The sequence below is a fragment of the Microcebus murinus genome, chromosome 2, assembly GCF_040939455.1.
Source record: "Microcebus murinus isolate Inina chromosome 2, M.murinus_Inina_mat1.0, whole genome shotgun sequence".
Lineage (NCBI taxonomy): Eukaryota > Metazoa > Chordata > Mammalia > Primates > Cheirogaleidae > Microcebus > Microcebus murinus.
Window position 1 is genome coordinate 28,893,475 of NC_134105.1, and position 22,086 is coordinate 28,915,560.

General features: G+C 53.1%; 1 protein-coding gene across 2 annotated transcripts; it reads right to left on the bottom strand.

Moving 5' to 3' along the window:
• Positions 1-7,082: 7,082 nt before the first annotated feature.
• HEYL (hes related family bHLH transcription factor with YRPW motif like) lies at positions 7,083-21,815 on the bottom strand. 2 transcript variants are annotated; one of them, XR_001157794.2, is made up of 6 exons: positions 21,665-21,815; positions 15,305-15,371; positions 14,145-14,228; positions 12,848-12,929; positions 8,094-10,042; positions 7,083-7,503 (listed from the first exon to the last, which is right to left on the bottom strand). XR_001157794.2 is itself a non-coding variant. In XM_012779850.2 (5 exons), the coding sequence occupies exons 1-5, from the start codon at positions 21,742-21,744 to the stop codon at positions 9,369-9,371; spliced, it is 987 nt and encodes a 328-aa protein (XP_012635304.2). In that variant the 5' UTR covers positions 21,745-21,815; the 3' UTR covers positions 7,083-9,368. The 2 variants fall into 2 exon arrangements, 1 of the variants encoding a protein (XP_012635304.2); XM_012779850.2 differs by having other exon boundaries at positions 7,083-10,042.
• Between the last annotated feature and the right edge of the window lie 271 nt (positions 21,816-22,086).

Genomic DNA, 22,086 nt, shown 5'->3' on the forward strand with positions numbered 1-22,086 from the left:
CTATTTATTTATTTTTTTGAGACAGAGTCTCACTTTGTTGCCCAGGCTAGAGTGAGTACCGTGGCAGCAGCCCTAGCTCACAGCAACCTCAAACTCCTGGGCTCAATCGATCCTGCTGCCTCAGCCTCCTGAGTAGCTGGGACTACAGGCATGTGCCACCATGCTCGGCTAAGTTTTTCTATATATTAGTTGGCCAATTAATTTATTTCTATTTATAGTAGAGACGGGGTCTCACTCTTGTTCAGGCTGGTTTCGAACTCCTGACCGTGAGCAATCCACCCGCCTCAGCCTCCCAGAGTGCTTGGATTATAGGTGTGAGCTACCGCGCCCGACTGGAAATGTTTATATCACAATTATGATAGTGATTATCTGACTGTGTACATTGGTGAGACTCATTAAATTGTACATTTAGAATTTGTGAATTTTATTGGATGTAAATTATGTATCAGTAATGCAGATTTAAAAAAATAATACAGGCGGGCTCACCTCTGTCATCCTAGCACTCTGGGAGGCTGAGGTGGGAGGATCACTTAAGGTCAGGAGTTCGAAACGAGCTGAGCAAGAGGGAGACCCCGTCTTTACTAAAAATAGAAAGAAATTAATTGGCTAACCAAAAATATATAGAAAAAATTAGCCGGGCATGGTGGCACATGCCTGTAGTCCCAGCTACTCAGGAGGCTGAGGCAGGAGGATTGCTTGAGCCCAGGAGTTTGAGGTTGCTGTGAGCTAGGCTGATGCCACAGCACCCTAACCCAGGCAACAAAGTGAGACTCTGTCTCAAAAAAATAAAATAAAATAAAATAAAATAAAATAAAATAAAATAAAATAAAGTAAAATAAAATAAAATAAAAAACAATAAAAAAATAATAAAAAAATACTATCCTCTGGGTTACCCAGACCCTCCAAATTCCACATGAGGAATGAAGCAGGATCCTTTCCTGAGACTGATGCAGGGGGAGGGGGGGCTGTGAGGAGGGAGGCCAGGTAATGACACAGGCCTCATGGAAACTGGCAGAGCCAGCTTGGGCAGGAGCACGGTGGGTCCCCCCACTTGAGGATCTGATTATGGACAAGTCAAACAAAGTCCTCCATTGGATGACTCTTTTCCAGCAGGTGTAGAACAGGTGTCAGGTTTTGCCTGTCGTTTTAGTTATTAGTATCTCTTGCTGTGTAACAGTTACCATAAGCTTAGCGCTCTCAATGACGCTTGTTATTTTACAGTTTCTGTGGACCAAAGTCGTGGCGTGGCCTCGCTGTGTCCTCTGCTCAGTGTTGCCCAAGGCTACTGTCAAGGCTGCACTGGAGAATATCCACTTTCAGACTTATTGAGGTTGTTGGTAGGATTTGTTTCCTTGTGCTATGTATGTGACTGGGCCCTGGCTTTGGGGCTTGGCCATTTGCTGGCTGCCACCCACAGTGGCACCCTAGAGGCCACCTACATTCCCAGCCACGTGGGCTCCTCCAACATGGCTGCTCACGTCAAGCCAGCAGGGGAGTCTCTCTCTCCAGCCTGCTAACACTCACACACAGGTGAGGCAGTCACAGAGGGCATCCCATCAACCATATGGTGTAGCTCAATCACGGGGTGACGTCCCTCATGCTGCCATGTTCTACTGGTTAGAAGCAAGTCTCAGGTTCTGCCCACGCTCAAGGGGAGACGGTTATACAAGGCATGGACACCAGGGGGCAGGAGTCACAGGGGCTGCTCTAGTCACAGGGGCCACACCTGGGCAGTGGTCATGGGGGCACTCCAGAGTTTGTCCCCACACCTGGGCAGTGGTCATGGGGGCACTCCAGAGTTTGTCCCCACACCTGGGCAGTGGTCACGGGGACACTCTAGAGTTTGTCCCCACACCTGGGCAGTGGTCACGGGGGCACTCTAGAGTTTGTCCCTACACTTGGGCAGTGGTCACGGGGGCCACTCTAGAGTTTGTCCCCACACCTGGGCAGTGGTCATGGGGGCACTCTAGAGTTTGTTCCCACACCTGGGCAGCGGTCACGGGGGCACTCTAGAGTTTGTCCCTACACTTGGGCAGTGGTCACGGGGGCCACTCTAGACTCTGTCCCCACACCTGGGCAGCGGTCACGGGGACCACTCTAGATTCTGTCCCCACACCTGGGCAGCGGTCACGGGGACCACTCTAGATTCTGTCCCCACACCTGGGCAGCGGTCACGGGGACCACTCTAGATTCTGTCCCCACACCTGGGCAGCGGTCACGGGGGCCACTCTAGACTCTGTCCCCACACCTAGGCAGCGGTCACGGGGACCACTCTAGACTCTGTCCCCACACCTGGGCAGCAATCACCGGGCCCACTCTAGACTCGGTCCCCACACCTGGGCAGCCAGTCACGGGGGCCACTCTATAGTCTGTCCCCATGCCGAGTGATTCGATAAGGAGTGGGGTTGTTTGCAAGGGGTGAGACAGAGAGAGAGCCCTTGGCTAGGTAAGGAGGGAGGTGGAGCCAGGAATGGCTGCCAAGGGGGCGATGGGCCAGTGGTTTGGAGAATTTTGCTGTGGGAATGCTGAGCTGAGGAGCACAAAGGAGGGACGTGATAGCTGAAATTGGGATTTCTGAAAGGAGCGGTTTTTGGCGATAGTGGGTTGTGTGGGAGGGAGTGGTGGAGGGGCGTGAAGGAGGACATTGGAATTGGGGGGCCAGTGCCCCTGCCAACCCTTGCTCCTCCCCATCTATTCTTCTCCTCAGCTCTGGACCCTCCAATGCCTTTCTGCTTCACTTGGAGAAAAATCTAAATGTCCTCCCATGACCTGCTCCCCCGACCTCCGACTATATCTCCTGCCTCTCTCCCCTGCTGTCTACACTGCAGCTACGCTGGCCTTCAGCGCTGGCCCCTGCTGCCTCTGCCTGGACTCCCTCCTCCCAGATAGCCTCACTGCCGCCTCCCTCCCTGTGGCTTCTGTCATTGCTACTCCCTTTGCCGTCTCGATCCGTCTTACATAAAACATCACCTCTTCCCATCACTCTGTCCCCTTATCTACTTTCACCAACAAACGCTCCACATACGCATTTGTCTAGGGGTTTGCCATCTGTCTCCCTCAACAAGCATGCCAGCTCCATGAACCCAAGGTTCTGGTTTAGTCACTGCTGTACCCAGCCCCTAGAAGAGCACCTGGCACTGGGCCAGCGCCCCACAAATATTGTTGAACGGGGGTAGCCAGAGCTGGTCTCTGTGTCCTTAAGGGTTGGTAAGTTGATACTGATGGGTCTGAGGCCAAAGCCAGGTGATATGAGACCTAGAGCTGTTGTGGGGGCCTCGGTACCCTCCCTCCATTGTCCAGAAGGGGTGGACCCAGAATATATAGCATTTAATAGGCTGTATGTAGAACTTGGCAGTTAAGAGCTCTGCCACTTAATAGCTGTGTTACCTTAGACAAGTTACTTAATCTCTCTGAGCCTCTGTCTCCTCATCTGCAAAATAGAAATGAAACCTAAATCATGGAGTTGTGCAGATAAACTCAGACCCTGCGTGCCAAGCACTTGGTACAGTTCCTGCACATGGTGAATGCCCAGTAATTGTCGGGTAACATTACGTTATTTCTCTGTGACTGTTTACAATCGTACTGTGCACTATGGTCCAAACAAGCTTTGCCATTTACTATTTTTTTCTGATCTAGGGCAGATCCTTTTACTTAAAATGAGATTCAGTTTCCTCATCTGTGTGATGGAGATAATAATTCCTGCCCTGGCTCCCGTAACAGAATTGTTGAAGGGTGTAAGTGAGGTGACACATGTGAAAGCACTTTGAAATGTTATGTGCTGTGTCATATAAGGCATTTGTACTTTTTGTTCTTGCTGACCAGTTCCTTTTAGGGTTGCAGGAGTTGTAGGCAGTGGGTGGTTTGTTAGCTTTCAGATAATGCAACAGAATACTTGGGGTGCCAGCCAGCAGCTTCCGATGTCCTTGATGGCCCATTCCTCTCACCCTCGCAGCCTGGGAGGTCAGGGTGAGATGATAGAGACTATCTGCTAATATCCACTCCCACTTATTTCAGAGAACAGGCTAGAAAGCATTTCCCAGCCTCCTTTGCAGTTCCATGTGGCTAACTGTCTACATTCTCACCAGTGGAATGTGGATGAGGGCAGATGTGCTACCTTTGGGCCTATGATTTAAGACTGTGCATGCCTCCCCCAAGCTCTCTTTCCCTTCCCACTGGCTTGAACTCGCAGAGACCTCACTTCCACTGTGCAGGCACAACAGTGGGAATAGCGGGGAATCCCCACCGATGGATTCCAGGTCCCAGTGTGTCTGCACTGAGCAGAGCTACCTGCCGACCTGGAATACTCCCCAGGCAGTTACATCAGAGACAAGTAAACTTCTACCTTCTGAGTCCACTGAACCATTGCTAGGCCTCTTTGTTACAGCAGCCATGCCTTACCTTTACCAAGCAAAGGGGAGAAAAGTGTGGCAGTGAGGAAGGCTTCCCGGGCTGGCATAGCCATCCAGCCCACCAGACCTGCATGGCCTGCCACTGAACATCACCGGGATCGCATCCCAAGGGGAAGCCCGGGAAGGAAGCAGTGTGTTGCATTGCTTAAGACTGACTCAGACAGGCCTAGGTTTTAATTTTGGCTAGAACGTTTATTAATGTTGTGAATTTTGGGCACTTTCACTAACAAACTTAGTCTCAATTTCCTCTTCTTTTTTTTTTTTTTTTTTCAATTTCCTCTTCTGTAAGATGGGATAATAATAGTAGCTAACTCACAGGGCTACATGAGAATTATATGAGATAACATTGATCAAGAGCTCAAAAATGTTTATTGTTACTAATGGGACCAGCTAATATCTATATCTGATTTTTCCTACTCTTTTTTCCCAGGAAGGAGGGAAAGAAACTAGTGTCTTGAATTTTTCACAAAGCTATAAATATTCAGTGTCTCTTAAATTGCAAGTTCCTAAGGCCTTCAACACACCTAATGTTTCTCAGTCATCTGCTATGGACCAGAGACTAGGGGGGGCCCAGGGGACAGAGATGCCCTTGTGGAAATTAGTTTTCTGCTTTGCTCCTCAGAGAGCATTAACCCCTTCCTGGCTCACAAGCTGGAGTCCAGTCCCCCTACTGAATGGAAATATACCTTGACTAGGAAAGAAACCCTGATTCTGCTTCACACCTTCTTATGAAGTGCACATGCCAGACAAGTTCAATCATAATCTCGGGGCCTGGGCACTGACGTCTAGGTGTTTCCGATGAGTAGGTAGAGTCCAAGCACTGCCCTTCCCAGTCATCCCACACCAGCCTAAGTGCGAGTTTCCTACACAAGTTCCGACCTTGGCAGTCCCCTGGCAGTCTTCCAGGGTGCTCATCACCTACAGGCTCAGACTCTGCATGGTGCCCAAGGCCTGTCACAATTTGGACCCAGCCCCCTTCCATTGATGACACTAATGGCCAAGACTGACCGAGTGTTTCATATGACCCAGGCACTATACTGAAGGCTTTATGTGTGGTTGTCACATTCAGTTCTCACCTAAGCATAGGAGACAACGTCTTCACTCAGTTTCCTCATCTGTAAAATGGGAATATTCCAAGAAAATGGGTATAGTGTCTGGTGAGCAGTTACCATTCAGTTAACAGTGGCCAATACTGCATCATCTCTACCTTACAGATGATGAGAAAGTTGAGGTTAAAGAGGTTAAGTAACTTTTCCAAGGCCATAACTCATTAATAAGGGCCAGTAAGGGAGTCTGGCTTCAGTTCCCAAGCTAGCCCGCCGTTCACCCTATCACTGCGGGCCTGTGATCATCTCAGAGCCAACTTCTCCAGCTCCCCTTGATGAGGTCTCCAGGTCTTTGCACGCATGGGTCCCTTTGCTGTTAGAATGATTCTCTTCCTCCTCCTCCTGGAAGGCTTCCTCCCAGATCCCCCACCCCCAAGACTGTCCAAGGCAGGGACACATCCCCCCACTCTGTGCCCCTCAGCCTTCTCAACAGACCCCTCCACTCTCATCTCACCAAACTGTCACTGAGATATACAGCACGCCCTCACTCAGAGCAATGGTGTCCTTGTCACCTCTGGCTCTGCTGTGCCTGTCTGGCACAGAGCAGACCTCTGTGAGTGTTTGTTGGATTTGTTGGGAGCGGAATCCACCAGAGAGCCAAGCTGAGAGTGGAGAACAATACCTGCTGCCAGGGACCGCCTGCCTGCTCTCGGCTGCAGCGTGCACTCCCAGTGAACAAACGCAAACGCCTCCCCTTGGCCATGGCCTCCTTGCCACTTGCTGGGACTTCCAGTCCCTTGGCCCTGGCTCTCCCTTTGCTTTCCTGTCTCTCTGCAAAGTTGGCTGGCAGGGGGTTCACCCCTAGTGGGGCCGGGACCATCCAAAGCATGAGTCTAGATTTCTCACCTCCTCAGTTCATTTATTCAACAGATATTTATTGAACACCGACTGTGAGCCACGCCCCAGGCTTGGTGCTGGGTCGAGTGGAGAGCAAGCCAGGCAGGACCCTGGCTTCAGGAGCTTAGAGTCCAGTGGGGGGACAGTCAACCAACAAGGAAACACACAAAAGGATGAGCAGCAGCAAACCCCCATGAAGGGAAGGAACTGGGGCCTGGAGACAGACAAAATATTCAAGGACAGCAGTCAGGGAAGTCCTCTCTGAGGAGGCAACATTTAAGCCAAGGCCTTGAGCATCTGAAGAGCTCTGACATGCAAAGGGTAGGGGAAGAGCATTCTGGGCAAAGGGAATAGCACATGCAAAGTCCTGCAGATGGGAATGCAGGTGGAATGTTGAGGAAATGAAGGTGGCAGAAGCACGGAGCGAGTTTGGGACTGGCCGAGAAATGAGGCTACAAGTGAGGTTGGGACCAAAAGAAGAAGAGCTTGGACTGTATCTTTCAAATAACAGGGTAACAGAGTCGGGGTTTTAAACCAGAGTTGATATGATATGATCAGCAGGTTTCAAGGTCTCCCTGGTGCTGCTGAGAACTGATTGACAAAGCAAGAGAGAACTTCTGGAGGCCAGGGCAGATCTGGGGCAGGGGATGTGGCCAGACCAGGGTAGCTGTGGGTTCAGACTGAACTGGGTGGACTCCAGACATATATAAGAACTAGAATCTGTCAGAGGTTTCCAGAAGAACTAAAAAATCTTTATTGGATGTCTGCAACAACAACCCCTGCAACAGGGTGGGAGTGGGGGTACCAGGGAGGCTTGGGGATAGAAACAGAAGATGCAAGTCCTTGGCCATGGAAACAAATATACAGTCACGTTTCCCCCAAAATCTCTTGGGGACAATGAACCCAAGATCAATTAAGATGCTGAAAGGGCCGGGCCATTCCCACTTCATTTCAATGGTGTCAACAGATTCTTTCGGAGTTGAGACTTGCAGCATGCAAGTGTGTTCCCACAGTCCCACTAGGAGTAAAACGTTGGATTCTCGGGCTAGGAAGTTGCCACATTGCAGGGCTACAGCACGGCCCTTGTACCCAGAGAGCAGTGCGAGACGAGGAGGAGGAGCAGTTCTTCTTCCTGTCCCCAGTGGGCCCCTCTGTGAGAAAGGTAAGGCTGGTCTTTGCCTCTGTCACCTCCTCTGTCCCCGTCCCCACTCCTGGGGGCCTGTGTGACTGTCCTGCCCTCCCTCTCCCTCAGGAGCACCCCCGCCAATGACCCAGTCTCTGAAATGATGCCCTCTCTCCTCGCTGCTGCACACCTAAGATGCGTCTGGGAGGACAGCAATCTGATCCAACTGAAAATGGAAGGAGTACTTACCTCTTGAACCCTCCTCGAGGAGTCTGCATTTTCAAAAGAGCTTTCTGGGTCACCCAAATGATCTCGGCCCTCTTACCCACTTCTCTGAAAGGGCCCTTTATCCCCAGGGTTTCTGCAAACTCTACTTTTGAGCCCACTGAGTCTCCTCTGGGGAGGGTGGTCCCATCAAAGGCAGGGGGTGGGACAATCTTCCCAGGGCTGACATCTGCAGTGTTTAATAACCAGCGGGGAATGAGCACTAGTGAATTGCCAGCTCGAGGACCCCTTAGCCTTGGATCTGTCAGGCATTACCCAGATGTTGGGGGGTCCTCAGGGACATGTGGGTGGTGGGGGATACTCAGAGTCCCCTCGGGGGGAGGAGATATTTACCAACGAGTGAAGAAGTGTTTCTGCATTCTGTCAGCTGGAGTGCAACACTGGTTCCACTGGCTGCCAGTTCAGGCTCTGCTATTGTGCTGGGAATGGTCGCTGAGCCATTGGTTTCCTATTAGAGGAAAGTGGCCCAGGGTGGAGCTGGGTAATGAAATGGCCCCTGAGCAGCACCAGCTGTGTGGAACCCTGGTGAACAGGATCTCAGGCCCTCGACCCCCTGTGTGACCTTGAAGGGCTGAGCCGCCTTGAGTCGTCCTTCCTCTTGCCCCTCCTCACGGCTATTTTTGTCCAGCCCGACAGCCCCTGGCTGTTGGAGCAGTCTGGCTCTGAGAGCTGGATGCAAACCAGGCAGCACAGACGTCTGGTGCCAAATCCCAAGAGGATTCCTCTCTGGGCGCCACTGCATGGGCCACGACCCCTCCAAACTGCGCACCCAGCCGGGAGGGACCAGATGCCTGGAGCACGGTGACTGCGGGAGGCAGGGAGCTGGGTGCTCCATTGCTAAACCCTGGCTCCGATCTGCAAGAGCTGTCGAGGTCTGGCGTCAGAACACTCTGTCACAGGGTTTTGCCGCTGCCTGGAAACTTCCCAGGCAGGCTTGTCCAGCCAGTTGTGTGCAGGGACCCGTTAGTCAGCTGTGGGGAGGGGGGTCTGGGACGAGGGTGGGAGCAGGCCCCACTCAGCCCACAATCTCCAGGCTCTGGCCGTAGCGGAGAACGAGTCTGTCCTGTGGTTCAATGCGATGGGGTGGGCCAAAGGCAGGTAGGCAGGGCAGACAGGGTCCCCAGGAGACCTCTTCATGGCCCCTGCTGCAGGAAGTGAGGCAGACACTGTCCCACGCCCTCAGCCTGGGAAGGCTGCAGCCGGTCAGTCATTACTCCTGACTGGGGTCTTGCCCCTCCAGGGAAGCAGCCTGCCTCGGGCCCTGGTACTCTTTAGGTTAAAGCTTCATTCCCAGACCTAAGATTCAGGCCTACTGCCCCACGTGTCCTGGGCCAGAGGGGGGTCCAGGCACAGCTCCAGGACTTATCTGTGCAGGTGAGAGATGGGACCAAGCCTTTGAGATCAAAACATGTCCAGGAGAGCTGGGTGGATGAGCTGGGGTGAGCAGTGAGGAAGGCAGAGGGCCAGAGGAGGAGGGGGCCTCTGGTGGCTGGTGCAGTGCCTTCACCTATGAGCCAGTCCGCGAAGCAAAGGAGAAAAGGCAGTGGGCTTTTAGAGCTCCTGGAAAAATAATCTTCCTCATTCCTGGGGGTGCAGGTGGGGGCCAGCTCAGAAAGCCCCAATTTCAGTGATTTCGGAGACCCAGGAGCGGTAAAGCATGGCCCCTGCTGGCCTCCCAGCTGGCCCTGGGGGGGATGGGCTGGTGGCGGGAACAGCCACATAAGCAGTGGACCCTACAGCACCAGGCGGTGTGGGGGAGGAAGACTGCAGGAGGGGAGCGAGGTGGCTGCTCCTGGCAGCCCTGCTGCTGGGAGCCACGGGCACAGGGGCGGCTGGCCTCTCTGGGGGGCGGGCCCTCCTGGCGGAAGATGCTCCTCGACTGGCCAGCAAATTTCTCCGGGGTGTCAGGATGGTGCCAGTGGCTCTGCGAATGGGAGTGGATCGGAGGGCTGGGATGGGGTAAGTGGGAGAGGTGGCGCCAGGGAGGACAGAGCCGGGCACCCTTCCCAGGATGGCGAGCTGGCTGCTCAGGGCTGGCAGCCCCGGGCAGCTATGGAAGAAAGACCAGGGCCAGGCAGGGAAGGCCAGGGGGCCGGTGGGTGTGGGCGAAGGCTCCATCTCAGCTGCATAGCTGTTGAGGTGGGAGAGAAGGCGAATCCGGACGGGGTCTGCACGGCTGCTGGGTCCTTCCAGGACCCCCAGGTACCTGATGACCTCGGTGAGGCACTCCCGAAAACCAATGCTCCGGAAGTCAACTGCCAGGGCTCGGGCATCAAAGAATCCTGCAAAGGGAGGCACGATGAGGACATGCCAGGGGCAGGGAGAAGCATGGAGCCCAGGGCCAGACTGTGTGAGCTTTGGACCTGCATCTCCCACTCACTCCTTGGGTGACCCTGGGCATATCATCTAGCCTCTCTAAGCCCCAGTGTTCCCATCTGCAAAGTGGGAATAAACATCTCTACCTGGGATGGAGGGTGGTGGGCTGTGAGGATCAAAAGAGTTCACTAAATTATGAAGCATTATAAAATCTAAAATATTGTTTTATCACAATTCATGATTAATGCAAAGAAGAAACTCTGTGGCCAAGATAACTTCATTTAGGCAGACATTTGCCAGGCATGAAAAGGCTGTGCGCATGGCGGTATAGAAGAACCCAGCCTGCCAACAGGGACAGATGTCAGGTGGACACATGGTGGCAGCAGCCATCAAAGCTGGAGGCCCCTTGGAGGTAGTGAAGCAGTGAGACATGAGGTCTTTGGAGGCCAGCAGAACTGGGTTCAAATCCCCTCTGCCTCTTAACTATGGATGGAGAAGTCTCCTCATCTCTCTATGCCTCAATTTCCTTTCCTGTAAAATGGGGATGCAACAATACCTGCTGCATGGAGTTGTGGGGGTGAAATTAAATACAACAATGCATAGAAAATGCTCAATAAATGAAAAAGTTAGCTATCACTTAAACTACTGGCTTGGTGCCTGTTAGCATCTGAATTTGTCCCTCCACTCAAAAGGCAATCTGGAAAGCAAGACCCCACTCTGGTCCTCAGCTGCTGCCATCAGGTCAGGGACCTTCTCTTTGAGGAACAATGAGGAATTCATGAGGAATACCCATGCTGGTATCACATCCTGACTCTCCATACCTGTTCCTCTCTCAACCAACTTCTGGGCAAAGACAGAACAACCCCAACCAGCGCTGGCCTCCTGACTATGGCAGCAAATATTTGGTCCTTGGTTCATGGCTGAGGCCCCCACAGAGGGACAGCTGGGCCAGAGACTATGTTTGGAGTCAGGCCAACTTGCAGGTGACCTGGCTCTGCCGTATACTTAGCCATGTGAGTTCAAGCAAATTCCTTCACCTTTCTGCGTTTGCTATTCTTTTCTAACAATTGCTGAGTTTTTACTAAGCACTTAATTGCATTATCTAATTTAATGTTCATGAAAACCCTCTCATTATTCCCATTTTAGAGATGAGGAAACCAAGCAATCGAGAGGTTAAATCATTTGCCAAGGTCATAAGCTAGTAAATATTACAGTCGTGCCAGGATTCAATTCCAAAGCCTGCACCATAAACCATAGTTCTGTCTTCCCATTAACCCTTAGCCAGAAAATGGTGATGGCAACCACCTCAACTTCCAGGTTCTTGTGAGTGAGAATAGAATGAAATAGCATTAAGTGAAAGTATTTTGAAAACTGTAAAATGGTGCCCACATATTAGTTATTATTTTCTTTTAATTGGATAACCATAAATGTAATTTGAATCTGCCATGCCAGTTCATTAGAGAAAAAAGTCTCCACTGTTAGCAGTGCATTCCTTTGGCAGAAGTCCCCAAAGGGACTGCCTGCATCAGGGTGGATGGGCTTGTTAAACGTGCAGACTCCTAAACTTCGATCCAGACCCACTGCGTTAGGATCTCAGGGAGGGGGAGGGGCCACGACTCTGCCTGCACCCAGATGATACTGCTGCGCGTGGAGGCTGAGAAGCATCAGGCTGGGCCACTTAAAATGCCATGGTCCTCTTCTGGAGTATGAAGTTAGGTCTTTGGGACTTAGGTCTTTGTGGCCAAGGGCTGTGGAGCTTTTAAGGTTTGCCAATTGTGAAATCACTAAACACACAGAAAAGCTCTGTGTAGACAAAATTTCCGTTTAGGCCGGGCGCTGTGGCTCACGCCTGTAATCCTAGCTCTTGGGAGGCTGAGGCGGGCGGATTGCTCAAGGTCAGGAGTTCAAAACCAGCCTGAGCAAGAGCGAGACCCCGTCTCTACTATAAATAGAAAGAAATTAATTGGCCAACTGATATATATACATAAAAAAATTAGCCGGGCATGGTGGCGCATGCCTGTAGTCCCAGCTACTCGGGAGGCTGAGGCAGGAGGATCGCTTGAGCCCAGGAGTTTGAGGTTGCTGTGAGCTAGGCTGACGCCACGGCACTCACTCTAGCTTGGACAACAAAGTGAGACTCTGTCTCAAAAAAAAAAAAAAAAAAAAAAAAAAAAAAAAAAAAATTTCCGTTTGTCTGGAAGTCTTTTTAAAGCCACAGTTTTATTACTCTATTGTAATGCCCTAGCCTAAAATAACAGAACGCGTTACATGTGCATTCTATACTACAATCCCGAGACTTGCTGTGAGTGTGACTTATCACCCCAGCACTGCCAAGCACACAGCAACAGCCCGGAAGGCCAGACCAGTAGGTGGGGATACCAGGCTCCTCCCCGGGTTCGGGTGGGTCACAGACTGGGGTTCAGTGAGAATCAGCTCATTCAGGTGAATCCTTAACAAGGCCGGGGTGGGGATAGGACCAGTACGAACAGCCTGTGACAGAAGAAACCCCCTGCGAGGTCAGAGACAGGAAGCAGCTGAGTGGAGGAGGGTTGGGATGGATGGAGACAGTGAAAGTGGAGAGGAAGATGCTGGAAGAAGAGATGAGCTTTGCAAACGTGCCACCGGGGTCTGCTTCAGCCTCTGGACAGACTGCGCTCCGGGAGGGCAGAGACCATGCCTGCTTTGCTCACCAGTGTACACCCCACACCCCAGGGCCCAGCCTCTAAATATTTGTCGTTTGAAAGACTCCTGAGAGAGAAGAGAAGCAGTACCTGTCCCACCAGTGGCATGGAGCATTTTCAAGTGATCCACTGTCATCTGCAACACCTCAGCTTTCTCCAGCTTGGAAGAGCCCTGTGGGTACAGAAGACAGACGAGTGAAGCCACCAGTTGGGCCCTGTTGCTGGACCTTCTCGGTTTTCTCACCTTCCTCCCACTCTGCCACTGCCTGCAATTGGGCTTCTGCTTTGGCCAAGATCTCCAAATCTAGAAGATTCTCTTCAGTTCTCCTCTCAGTCCACCTGTCCACTGTACTGCTGCTGACCATGCTTCCCCAAGTCCCTCCTCCTGTCACCTCCATGACACCACTTTTTATGGATTCTCCTTCCACCTTGCCCCTTGCTCTGCCTGTCCCTTAATATGGTGGTGTCCCCAGTGGGTGCTGGCTCACTTCACTTCTCGCTCTGCTGCTCTCCCCAGAGGGCCTGGTCTACATCCAGGGCTACCACCATCACCAGAATGTCACATGTGTACCTATCGACCTCGAAGACCAGCTCTACTGGGAATCCAGCCTTGGACTGAGCATGCCCAAGATCTAGCTCAACATCTCATCCCTAAAGCATCTGCTCTTCCCTCTCTTGGCAAGTGTTTCCTGAGCCTCCAGGATCACCTGTGTGCCCAGGTGAAACCTGAGTGTCAGACTCTTCATGTGAGTCCCTTGAGGTCAGACCCAGGTCTAGTTGATGGCTGGTCCTGGGAAGGTTTGAGCGAACATCTGTGGAATGATGGACTTGTTCTCACTAGCACAAGGGAAGGCAGATGCCCTGTGACCTGTGCCTTGGCCCATAGGGCGAGGATCTTAGAGGCTGTCTCCTTCAACTGTCTGACTCCCCACTGTGGTCCCCCCACCCCAACATGTTCAACAACAGGGTGCTCACTCCCTGAGTAGCCTGTTCCACTTTCTAATAGCTCTGGAAATGTCACTAGTGGAGAGGATAGGGGGCTTTAGAATCGCACAGTCTGTGCCCCAATTCCACTGTGCTGGGCACTAGCTGTGCGATCTGGTATACATTACTCCCCCTATCCATGCTTCAGTTTCCTTACCTGTCAATGGGCATAATAATCCCTACCCTTCAGCATTATTTTGAGGAGTCAATTCAGTGGGATGATGGGACACAAAAACCACAACACCTGAGATGCTCCATTTCCATTCCCTTTATCCCCTGGCCAGTGACAGACAATAACTGATTACAGCACCGAAGACAGCCAGTACCAATCGATAAGAGATGCCTACTCTGCCCCTCCCTCCCCCCACAGCATTTCCTCTAGCACAACCAGCATGTCACACACCTGTTTCTCAAAGGCGGTGGGGACCAAGCGTCGCAATTCAGAAAGGCTGCTGTTGATGCGGTCTCGGCGCCGTTTCTCTATGATCTAAAACACAATGACAAGAAGTTACTCGCAGGCGCTTCGCCAGGGTGTCCAATGTGCCTTGATGCACGCTGACTCTCACTTCCCCTCGCACTACTTCTGTGAGGGCGATAAATCCATTCTCACTTTATGGAGGAGGAAACCAAAGCTCCGAGAAGGACTGAGGTGCTCAAGCCCAGGTCACGCAGCAAGGAAGGGCAGAGCTGGGAGTAGAACTCAGCTTCCTTGCTTTGCTCTGTTGGAGTGATACTCAAAATGCCAAACCGCGGTGCAGCATGGCACAGCCGATCAGAATGGCGACACCAGCCACAGCGCTGGAGTGGGCCCTGGAGGGCCCTGCTGGGCCAGGGTTGCCCAGACAGTGGCTGGGTGGTGAGCAGGTCTGAGGGCTCCCAGGTGTTGCTCTGTCCAGTTGCAGAGGCCTTGCTTTCACACTATCTCGTTCTCCCCGCAAGATACTGGTAGCAGAACACGGGGGACACAGCAGAAATTATAACCCCATTTTACAGATAAAGAAAATGAGGGCTGGAAGGAAGTGGTTGTCTGGGAGCTTATGATGGGTCACTGGCAGGCTGGTCTCTGCCAGATCCAGGTGTCTGGACTCCCAGTGCAGAAGTCCAGCAGCACAGGGGGGTGGGGGGCTGGGGGGGAGAAAGGGAGGCCGCTAGGTGGGGCAGGGGAAGACAGACAACAGCCGCCTTCTTCTGCGCCTCCCCCACCGGGCATTACTCAGAGGAGATGGAGGTTCTGGCCTCACGGAGGAGGCAGAAGATTGCGCAGAGGGGGAGGGTGGAACAAACAATCCCAACCGCCTATTGTGTGTCAGCTATTGTTCAGGACGCTACACTAACTCAATCTGCAAAACAGCCCTTTAAGGGAGGCATTGTCGTTATTCCAGTTACTCAGATGAGGAAATAAGGCCCAGAGAGGTTAAGGGGCTTGCCCCAAGTCACCCCGGTAGCTACTGGCAGAGTCAGGATTTGAACTCAGACAGTTAGTTTCAGGGTGAAGTCTCTGACCAGGGTTCCCCGCGCCAGGCTGCAGGGGATTCCGGGCAACCCTTTGTTACCGGCACTCACCCCTCTGCGTTTCTTCCTGGCTTGCATCTGCGAAGGGCTGGGGGTGGACAGCGGCCTGGCCATCTGGCTGGAGAGGAAGAGAAAAAGGCCGGTTTTTCAGAGCCGGGGGACCGTCTCCCTGGCCTGGGCTGACCTCGGGGCTGGGAAGAGCCGCAGGGCGGGCGTGGGAGGGGGCGCCCGCTCTCCGCTGCTCCCCGGGGGCTCATTTCTCCCCGGGCCAAGCCCCCCCAATCCCTCCGAGCGGCCCGGCCCGGGCTACTGGGCTGTCGGCCCGCCTGGCTCAGCCTCACCCCTCGCGCTTCGCCCCTCGCGGCGGCCGTCGGGGAACCGGGAGCCACGCACCGCTCGGGCTGCTGCAACCCGATCCCGGGGGCGGGGCGGGCGAGGGCACGGGCCGGCGGCGGGGCCGGGCCGGGCGGGTTGGGTTTCAGAGGGAGCCGCTGGGAACGAGCGTGGAAAGAGCAGATGCCGCCGCTTCCCACGGGCCGGGCGCGCCGCCGCCCGCCCTCGGCCCGGCCTGCAGCTGCCGCCTCCTCCCACGCGGCGCGGCCGGGGGCGAGGGGGAGGCGGCATCTGGGTCACAGGCCCCTCTCCGATGATGCGCGGGGACACTGCCCTGGCCTCCCAGAAGGGCCCGTCCCCCATAACCTCGGCCTCCCCTCCCATCCCGGGCCTTCCCTCTGCAGCCGGGCTGAATGATGGATGTTTGCTCACACCCCAGGAGCTCCCATTACAGAGAAGAGGCTCAGCCTGGGGCTTTTCCTGTCCAGACTTTGACGAAAATAATCTCCAGCCGGACTGCTAACCCTCTTAACGTTTCTGCTCCAGAAGCTCTCTTAGAATGGTGAGGATTTGCCGAGACCCGCTGAGGCATCACTCAGAGGCCAACAAACGCCTCTGCTTCTGTGGTAGGGCCGGTGCTGGCACCCTCAGCCCGGCCCCAGCCCTCCACACTCGGCTCAGCTCCGATGGGGAGACGCTGCATGAACAAACCACAGAGTGACCCCCCCCTGCCGTTTCAGAAGGCAAACCGCCACACACCGCAATAGGAACCCATGAGCTAGGCTCACCCCACACCTGCCCCTCCTCCCCGTGGTGTCCCCACCTGAGCAGAGGCTCCCCAGCTTCCAGTTCTGCAAGATGGAAACCTGACGCCCTCTTTGATTCCTCCTCCTCCTCACCCCCACCTCATCACAACATGCCCATTCCATGTCTAAAGTACATCTCATGTTCGTCCTCTGCATCTATCTCCACCATGCCTCAGTGCCAAGTCACTGTCACCTTTTACCTGGACGACTGCAAGAGGCTCTTGTTGGGTCCCTTTGCACCCTCTTTACCCCTTATAAGCCTCTCTCCACACTGCAGGCGGAGTGATCATTTAAAATACAAATTTTATCTTGTAAAACTCCCCAGTGCTTTTAGGATCAAGGCCACCATCCTTGAAGTGGCTCAGCTGGCCCTTGTCACCTCCTAGACTCAACTCTTTTGCTCTGTATACTCCAGCCTATGCATGCACCAACTCCTTCCTGCAGTTGCACATACTGTACCCTAGCCGAGAGTTCTCTGGTCCACCTCATCTCCCTGCCCCAAGCCCCAGCCCTTTGCACAGTAACTCCTACTACCCTCCAGGTCTCAACTCAAATATCACCTCCTTGGTATCCCCCGTCCCACTGCTCAACACTCTCCTAGGATCCTGCATTCACAGCATTTATACCAGATTGTTGTTTCATATTGTCTATCTCTCCATCAAATCCATAAACTCCATGAAGCCACGAACCATGTCTGTTTCATTCACTACTGTAGCCCCAGTACTCAGCAAGTGTTTGGAACATGGCAGAACTCATGGTAGAGCTTCCTTCTCCTGCCCTTGTGTTTGGCATCACTAAAGAACAGAGAGAGGTGAGCACCATAAAATCTCTATCGTAGGCTTCGTGTGGAATTCGAGGCATACGTAGCTTACCAGAAGGATCCCAGCCCATGAGACTACCCTTGGCATTTGAGGTTGGATCATTTTCATCAACTGCTCAAAGACAGAAGGTTGCAGAAGAGACCAGATAGCATTTGTCAAACCCTATTGCTCTGCCCTAGCTTTGTCCAGCCACATATGGAAAAGGATATCTCTCACCGAAATATCTGGACAAGCAGAACTATAATAGTGAGAGGCCTGTAATAGCTCCTGGGAGGGAGAGACCGGCAAGCGAGGTCCAGGGCTCAGATGGCCAGATCCTGAGATCTTTAGGGCAGCTTGTTTACAAAGCCTCCCTGGTTCACTGGGGACAAGCCCCAAGAGCCAAGGTACACTAAGAAACTCGGCCTTTGTTCCCCCCCAGCTGGATAAAGCGTCTCTTGGGGTATTGGGTTAGCCTTGCACACGTCACTGCCTCTCAGCCTGATCCCTCCTCTGGGACCATCTGTTGGAGGCTGACGCACCCATTTCAGGGCAAGGCAGCTCTGCCATCCCTCTTTCCAGTCCCAGGTCAGTTTTTCTCTGACCTCCCCTCCCCTGTATTTCACAGGCAAACCTCACTTTACAGTTTTCTTGGCACCAATGGGTATAATTCCCTCCTCTGAGCTTACAAAAGCCCCATGTCACAGATGAGGATGCTGAGCCTCAGAGAGCTAAAGCAGCTTGCCCAGCCCACACAGCTGCTAAGGAGTGAAGCGAGCAGAACATCTATGTCTTCTTGCTCCACACTGAGCATTTTTTCCCTTCTAATTCCTACTTCCTGTCTGTCTGCATAGCCCTCCAGTCCCCTTATCCTTAAAGCTCCCAAGAGCCCAGCCAGAGCTCCCTTCCAGCCTGTGATCTGGCCCTGACAGTGGGAGGAGGTGTGGGAGCTTCTCATCTGGGAGTCTGAAAGAAAATAAGGCAGATTTTCATGGACCCAGAGAAGATATGTTGACCATCAACATCAAGATCTGCTCCATGGACCTCTAGTGGCTCCTAGCCAGAAGTCTGGGGTGGTCTGAGGGTGGGTGGGTGGCTTTCCAGGTGGTCCTGACCACCCTCGGTGCTGACTCCCCTTGGGAACCCCGTCCTGGAACCCTTGCAGTCAACTCCATCCATTCATTTTGCATCAACCCAAGGCAGAATCACAATGTCCCGAATGACGGGATCTCACTGAGGGCATTTGTAAATGAGGAAACTCAGAGAGGGGAAGGGATCTTCCCCAGGCCACACAGCAAATCAGAGGAAAATCCAGAACTAGAGCCAAGGCTACTGGCTCTTAACCCAGTGCTCTTGCTAGTGCACGCCACATGTTCATCATCCCATCACAGATATCTCAGAGCCAGTACTTTGTGTTCTAGACAGCACTTCCACATCCAATTGTCTCTCATTTATTGCACAACAGTCCTGTGAGTTAAGTATTATTTGGGCCATTTCACATTTAAGAAAAATAATCCTTATATAATAGTGGAGTGACACAGACACAAAGAGGTTAAGAATCATGCCGGTAAGTCCAGTATTCAGATTTCCAGCCCCTTCTTTAGACACCATACGCTGTCTGATGCGTATGGTGCCCCCAGCTGAATGGTAGCCCCTTGACAGCAGCATTTACTGGAAGTTACCTTGTGCCCAAACAGGGAGCTATGTGTTTTATGTGCATTATTTCATCAGAGCCTCCTCCCGTGAGGCAGGTATTAGCATTTCATTTTGGGGTTTTTTGGGGGGTTTTTTTGTTTTGTTTTTGTGACAGAGTCTCACTGTGTTGCCCAGTCTAGAGTGCTGTGGCAGTCAGCCTAGCTCACAGCAACCTCAAACTCCTGGGCTCAAGTGATCCTCCTGCCTCAGCCTCCCAAGTAGCTGGGACTATAGGCACGTGCCACCATGCCCGGCTAATTTTTTTCTATTTTTAGTTGTTTGCCTAATTTCTTTCTACTTATAGTACAGACGGGGTCTCGCTCTTGCTCAGGCTGGTCTGGAACTCCTGACCTCAAGCAATCCTCCTGCCTCGGCCTACCAGAGTGCTAGGATTACAGGCATTAGCCACTGAGCCCAGCCTAGCATTCTCATTTTGGAAGGGAGAAAACTGAGGCTCAGAAAGAGGTAAAGTCACTTACCTTGGTTAATGGTGGTGAAATTCAAACTCAGGTTTATCTGACTTCAAAGGCCACCATGTGCCTTAAATCATGTACGAATGACCCATAGACTCTGATCCAGTGTCTGACATATGACAGGTGCTCCTTAGATGTTTGCAGAGGGAGAGGGGAGAGGCTGTATTCTCAGTCTGGACCCAGCATGAATCAGGGGACCAGGTTCAGATGGGAGCTCCGTTCAGATGTGGCAGGAACCCACCACCAGGCAGATGCCCACAGTGATGGTGGAACACACCCTGCTCTTTCCTCTTATGTCTTTGAGTGGGGGGATTTGCGCCCTGCCTCTGACCGCCCCCCGAGGCTGGCTGCCCCAGTCCTGTGGCCCTTGTCACTGTTTATCTGGCTGTCTTTGTACATGAAGCTCTTCTTCCCTGGGAGTTCCCTGAGGGCAGAGGCTGAGCAGGATACATCTGGGCCCCCTAAGCCCAGCCCAGGGTCTGGGCCACAGCAGGCATCGCTCAGCGCTCCCTGAATTGAAGCATTGATGTCTGCTGGGGGGAGGGCCCTTTGGTGAGTGCTACAAAGAGGCATCTATAAGTCAGCTCCTGCCAGATGTCCAACTGCTTTCTCTCCTCAGAGGGGGCCGCTCCTCTAAGAACTGTCTCTAAAAACGGGCTCTGTACATACAGAAAATGCTGTACTTATAGGAAAAAAACTGCCCACTGACCCTTTATGCCTCCATTTGGGCAGTGGCCCAGATGTCACCACCTTCAAGAAGCCCTCCCTGCCATCTTCGGTAGTGAGTGACCTCTCTCCACTTAGATGCCCTCACAGCCCACAGTCTGTCTCTCTTTCCATCCTGTCCATGGTCTTTGTGTGACCTGGCAGGTCACTGAACAGGCCACGAACTTGCGGAGGACAGAAGCCAGCTCTGGTCAGCCTAGCTCTCTGGCATTAATCTTGTGCCCCTGACCTATGAAGACCCAATGACACTGAATTTGAGACACTTCTCCAACACCATCATGTGGTGCTGGGCTTTCCCCTTGCCCCTAGTAGGCACAGGCTCAAAGAATTGCTTCTCTAAATAGCAGTTTCTACTACATAATTAAGAAAGGCTAATATGTTGCCTAGGAATTATATTTTACACCCTAAAACCTAATGTACAGGGTGCAAGAGGCATATCTATTGCCCTACCTCTATTAACAGTTTATAAATAATTGGCATTTGGTGACATTTTTCTAGCCTTACGAAACTGGAGAGCATTGACATTATGAAATGCCCTCAAAAACATCCCTAAGAAGTAATTGGATTCACCTCCAATTTATTCTAGAGTCAGGTTTGGATGAGCCGAGAGAGACAAGGTATCCCTCTCCTACTCCTGTCCTCTTTTATTTTACTGATGAGAAAACAGGCTAAGACAGGGAAACCAACAGCCACATGGTGAGTTGGTTGCAGATTTGGGGCCGGGACCCAGGCCTGCAGACTCCCAGTCAGTCCCTGCAGCTCTTTCAGGTTGCTGGGTATCACATGGTGTGTGCCTGACACTAAGCATTTGCTATGCATCAAGCCCTATACATACATTATCTCATCTGATTTTGGCAATACTATTATTTATGCCCATTTTACAGATGAGAAAACTGAAGCTTAGAGAGTTCACAGAGCTGGGAGGCAGCAGATCTATATTAGTGCAGTTAGTTCTACAGGTTTGAAGCAGGTCAGAATACCTCCTAATGGCTGAAAGGCCCTGGCAGCAGGGGAGGCACAATATGAAGAGCACTGGAATTGGAGTCTAGGCCCCTTGCAAGTCAGCTATTATTTTCTTCCATAGCAAAACCCTAATTCCAAAGTCCAGTTTGCTCAAAGGAGGAGAGATTTTCTTTCCCCTGAAACTTTGTGGACTACATGAAAACTGCACCCAAACTAGGGTAAAATTGGGAAAGCATGGTTATTCTGCGTAGCCAGCAGATTCTCGACAGGGGGTGTGGTGTCAACAAGTCAGACCAGGGTTTCCTTTTCAGGGAAAACTCCTCGCCCATGTCCTCCCCCGTGCACTTCAACAGAACCAAGATCACCAACTGGCCATCAGAGCCCCGCGCTGAACTCTCTCTCCACCTCAGCATCCCAAACCCTCAGTGGCTGAGAGCGCGCAGGGCCCCACCCAGGCACTGGCTCTGTAACTGCACACCCCGCACACGGCGCCCCTGCGGCCACCGCGCACACCTGCCTCTGCGCCCACCTGCCGCCCGGTCCGCGCGCTCGCTGAGCCGGTCCGGGCGCTCCCCACCCCGTTGGCCCTCGCTCCGTCCCGCACCCGGGCCTTACCTCAGCTCGCCCTCGCGGCCCACGTCGATGGGTCCGTCCGACTCGCCGTCCGAGCCGCTCGGCTCCCTGGGCCGCTTCATGGCGATCGCAGGCTGCCTGGGTCTCGGCCCCGCGTCCCGGGCTGAGTGGCCCAGTCCGGCCCCGCCCCGGCCCGCCCCGGCCCCGCCCCGGGGGCGCCGCCGCCGCCCTTTCCCAGGGCCCTTTCCTGCGCCGCAGCCCGGGGCGCCCCGGCGCCCCCTCGCCCCCGCGGTGACGCGCCGCCAAGCCGTGGGAAGGCCCTGGGCGGTCTCTGCCCCCACCGACGGCGGGGAGGTCCGGCTCGCTGCGCTGTCTGGGCCGCCGCGCTGGGTGGCCTTGGGCAGGTGCCCTGGGAGGCCCCGCCGGGAAGCAGAGGTCGCCTTCTGGCCTGGTTCGCTGTGGGC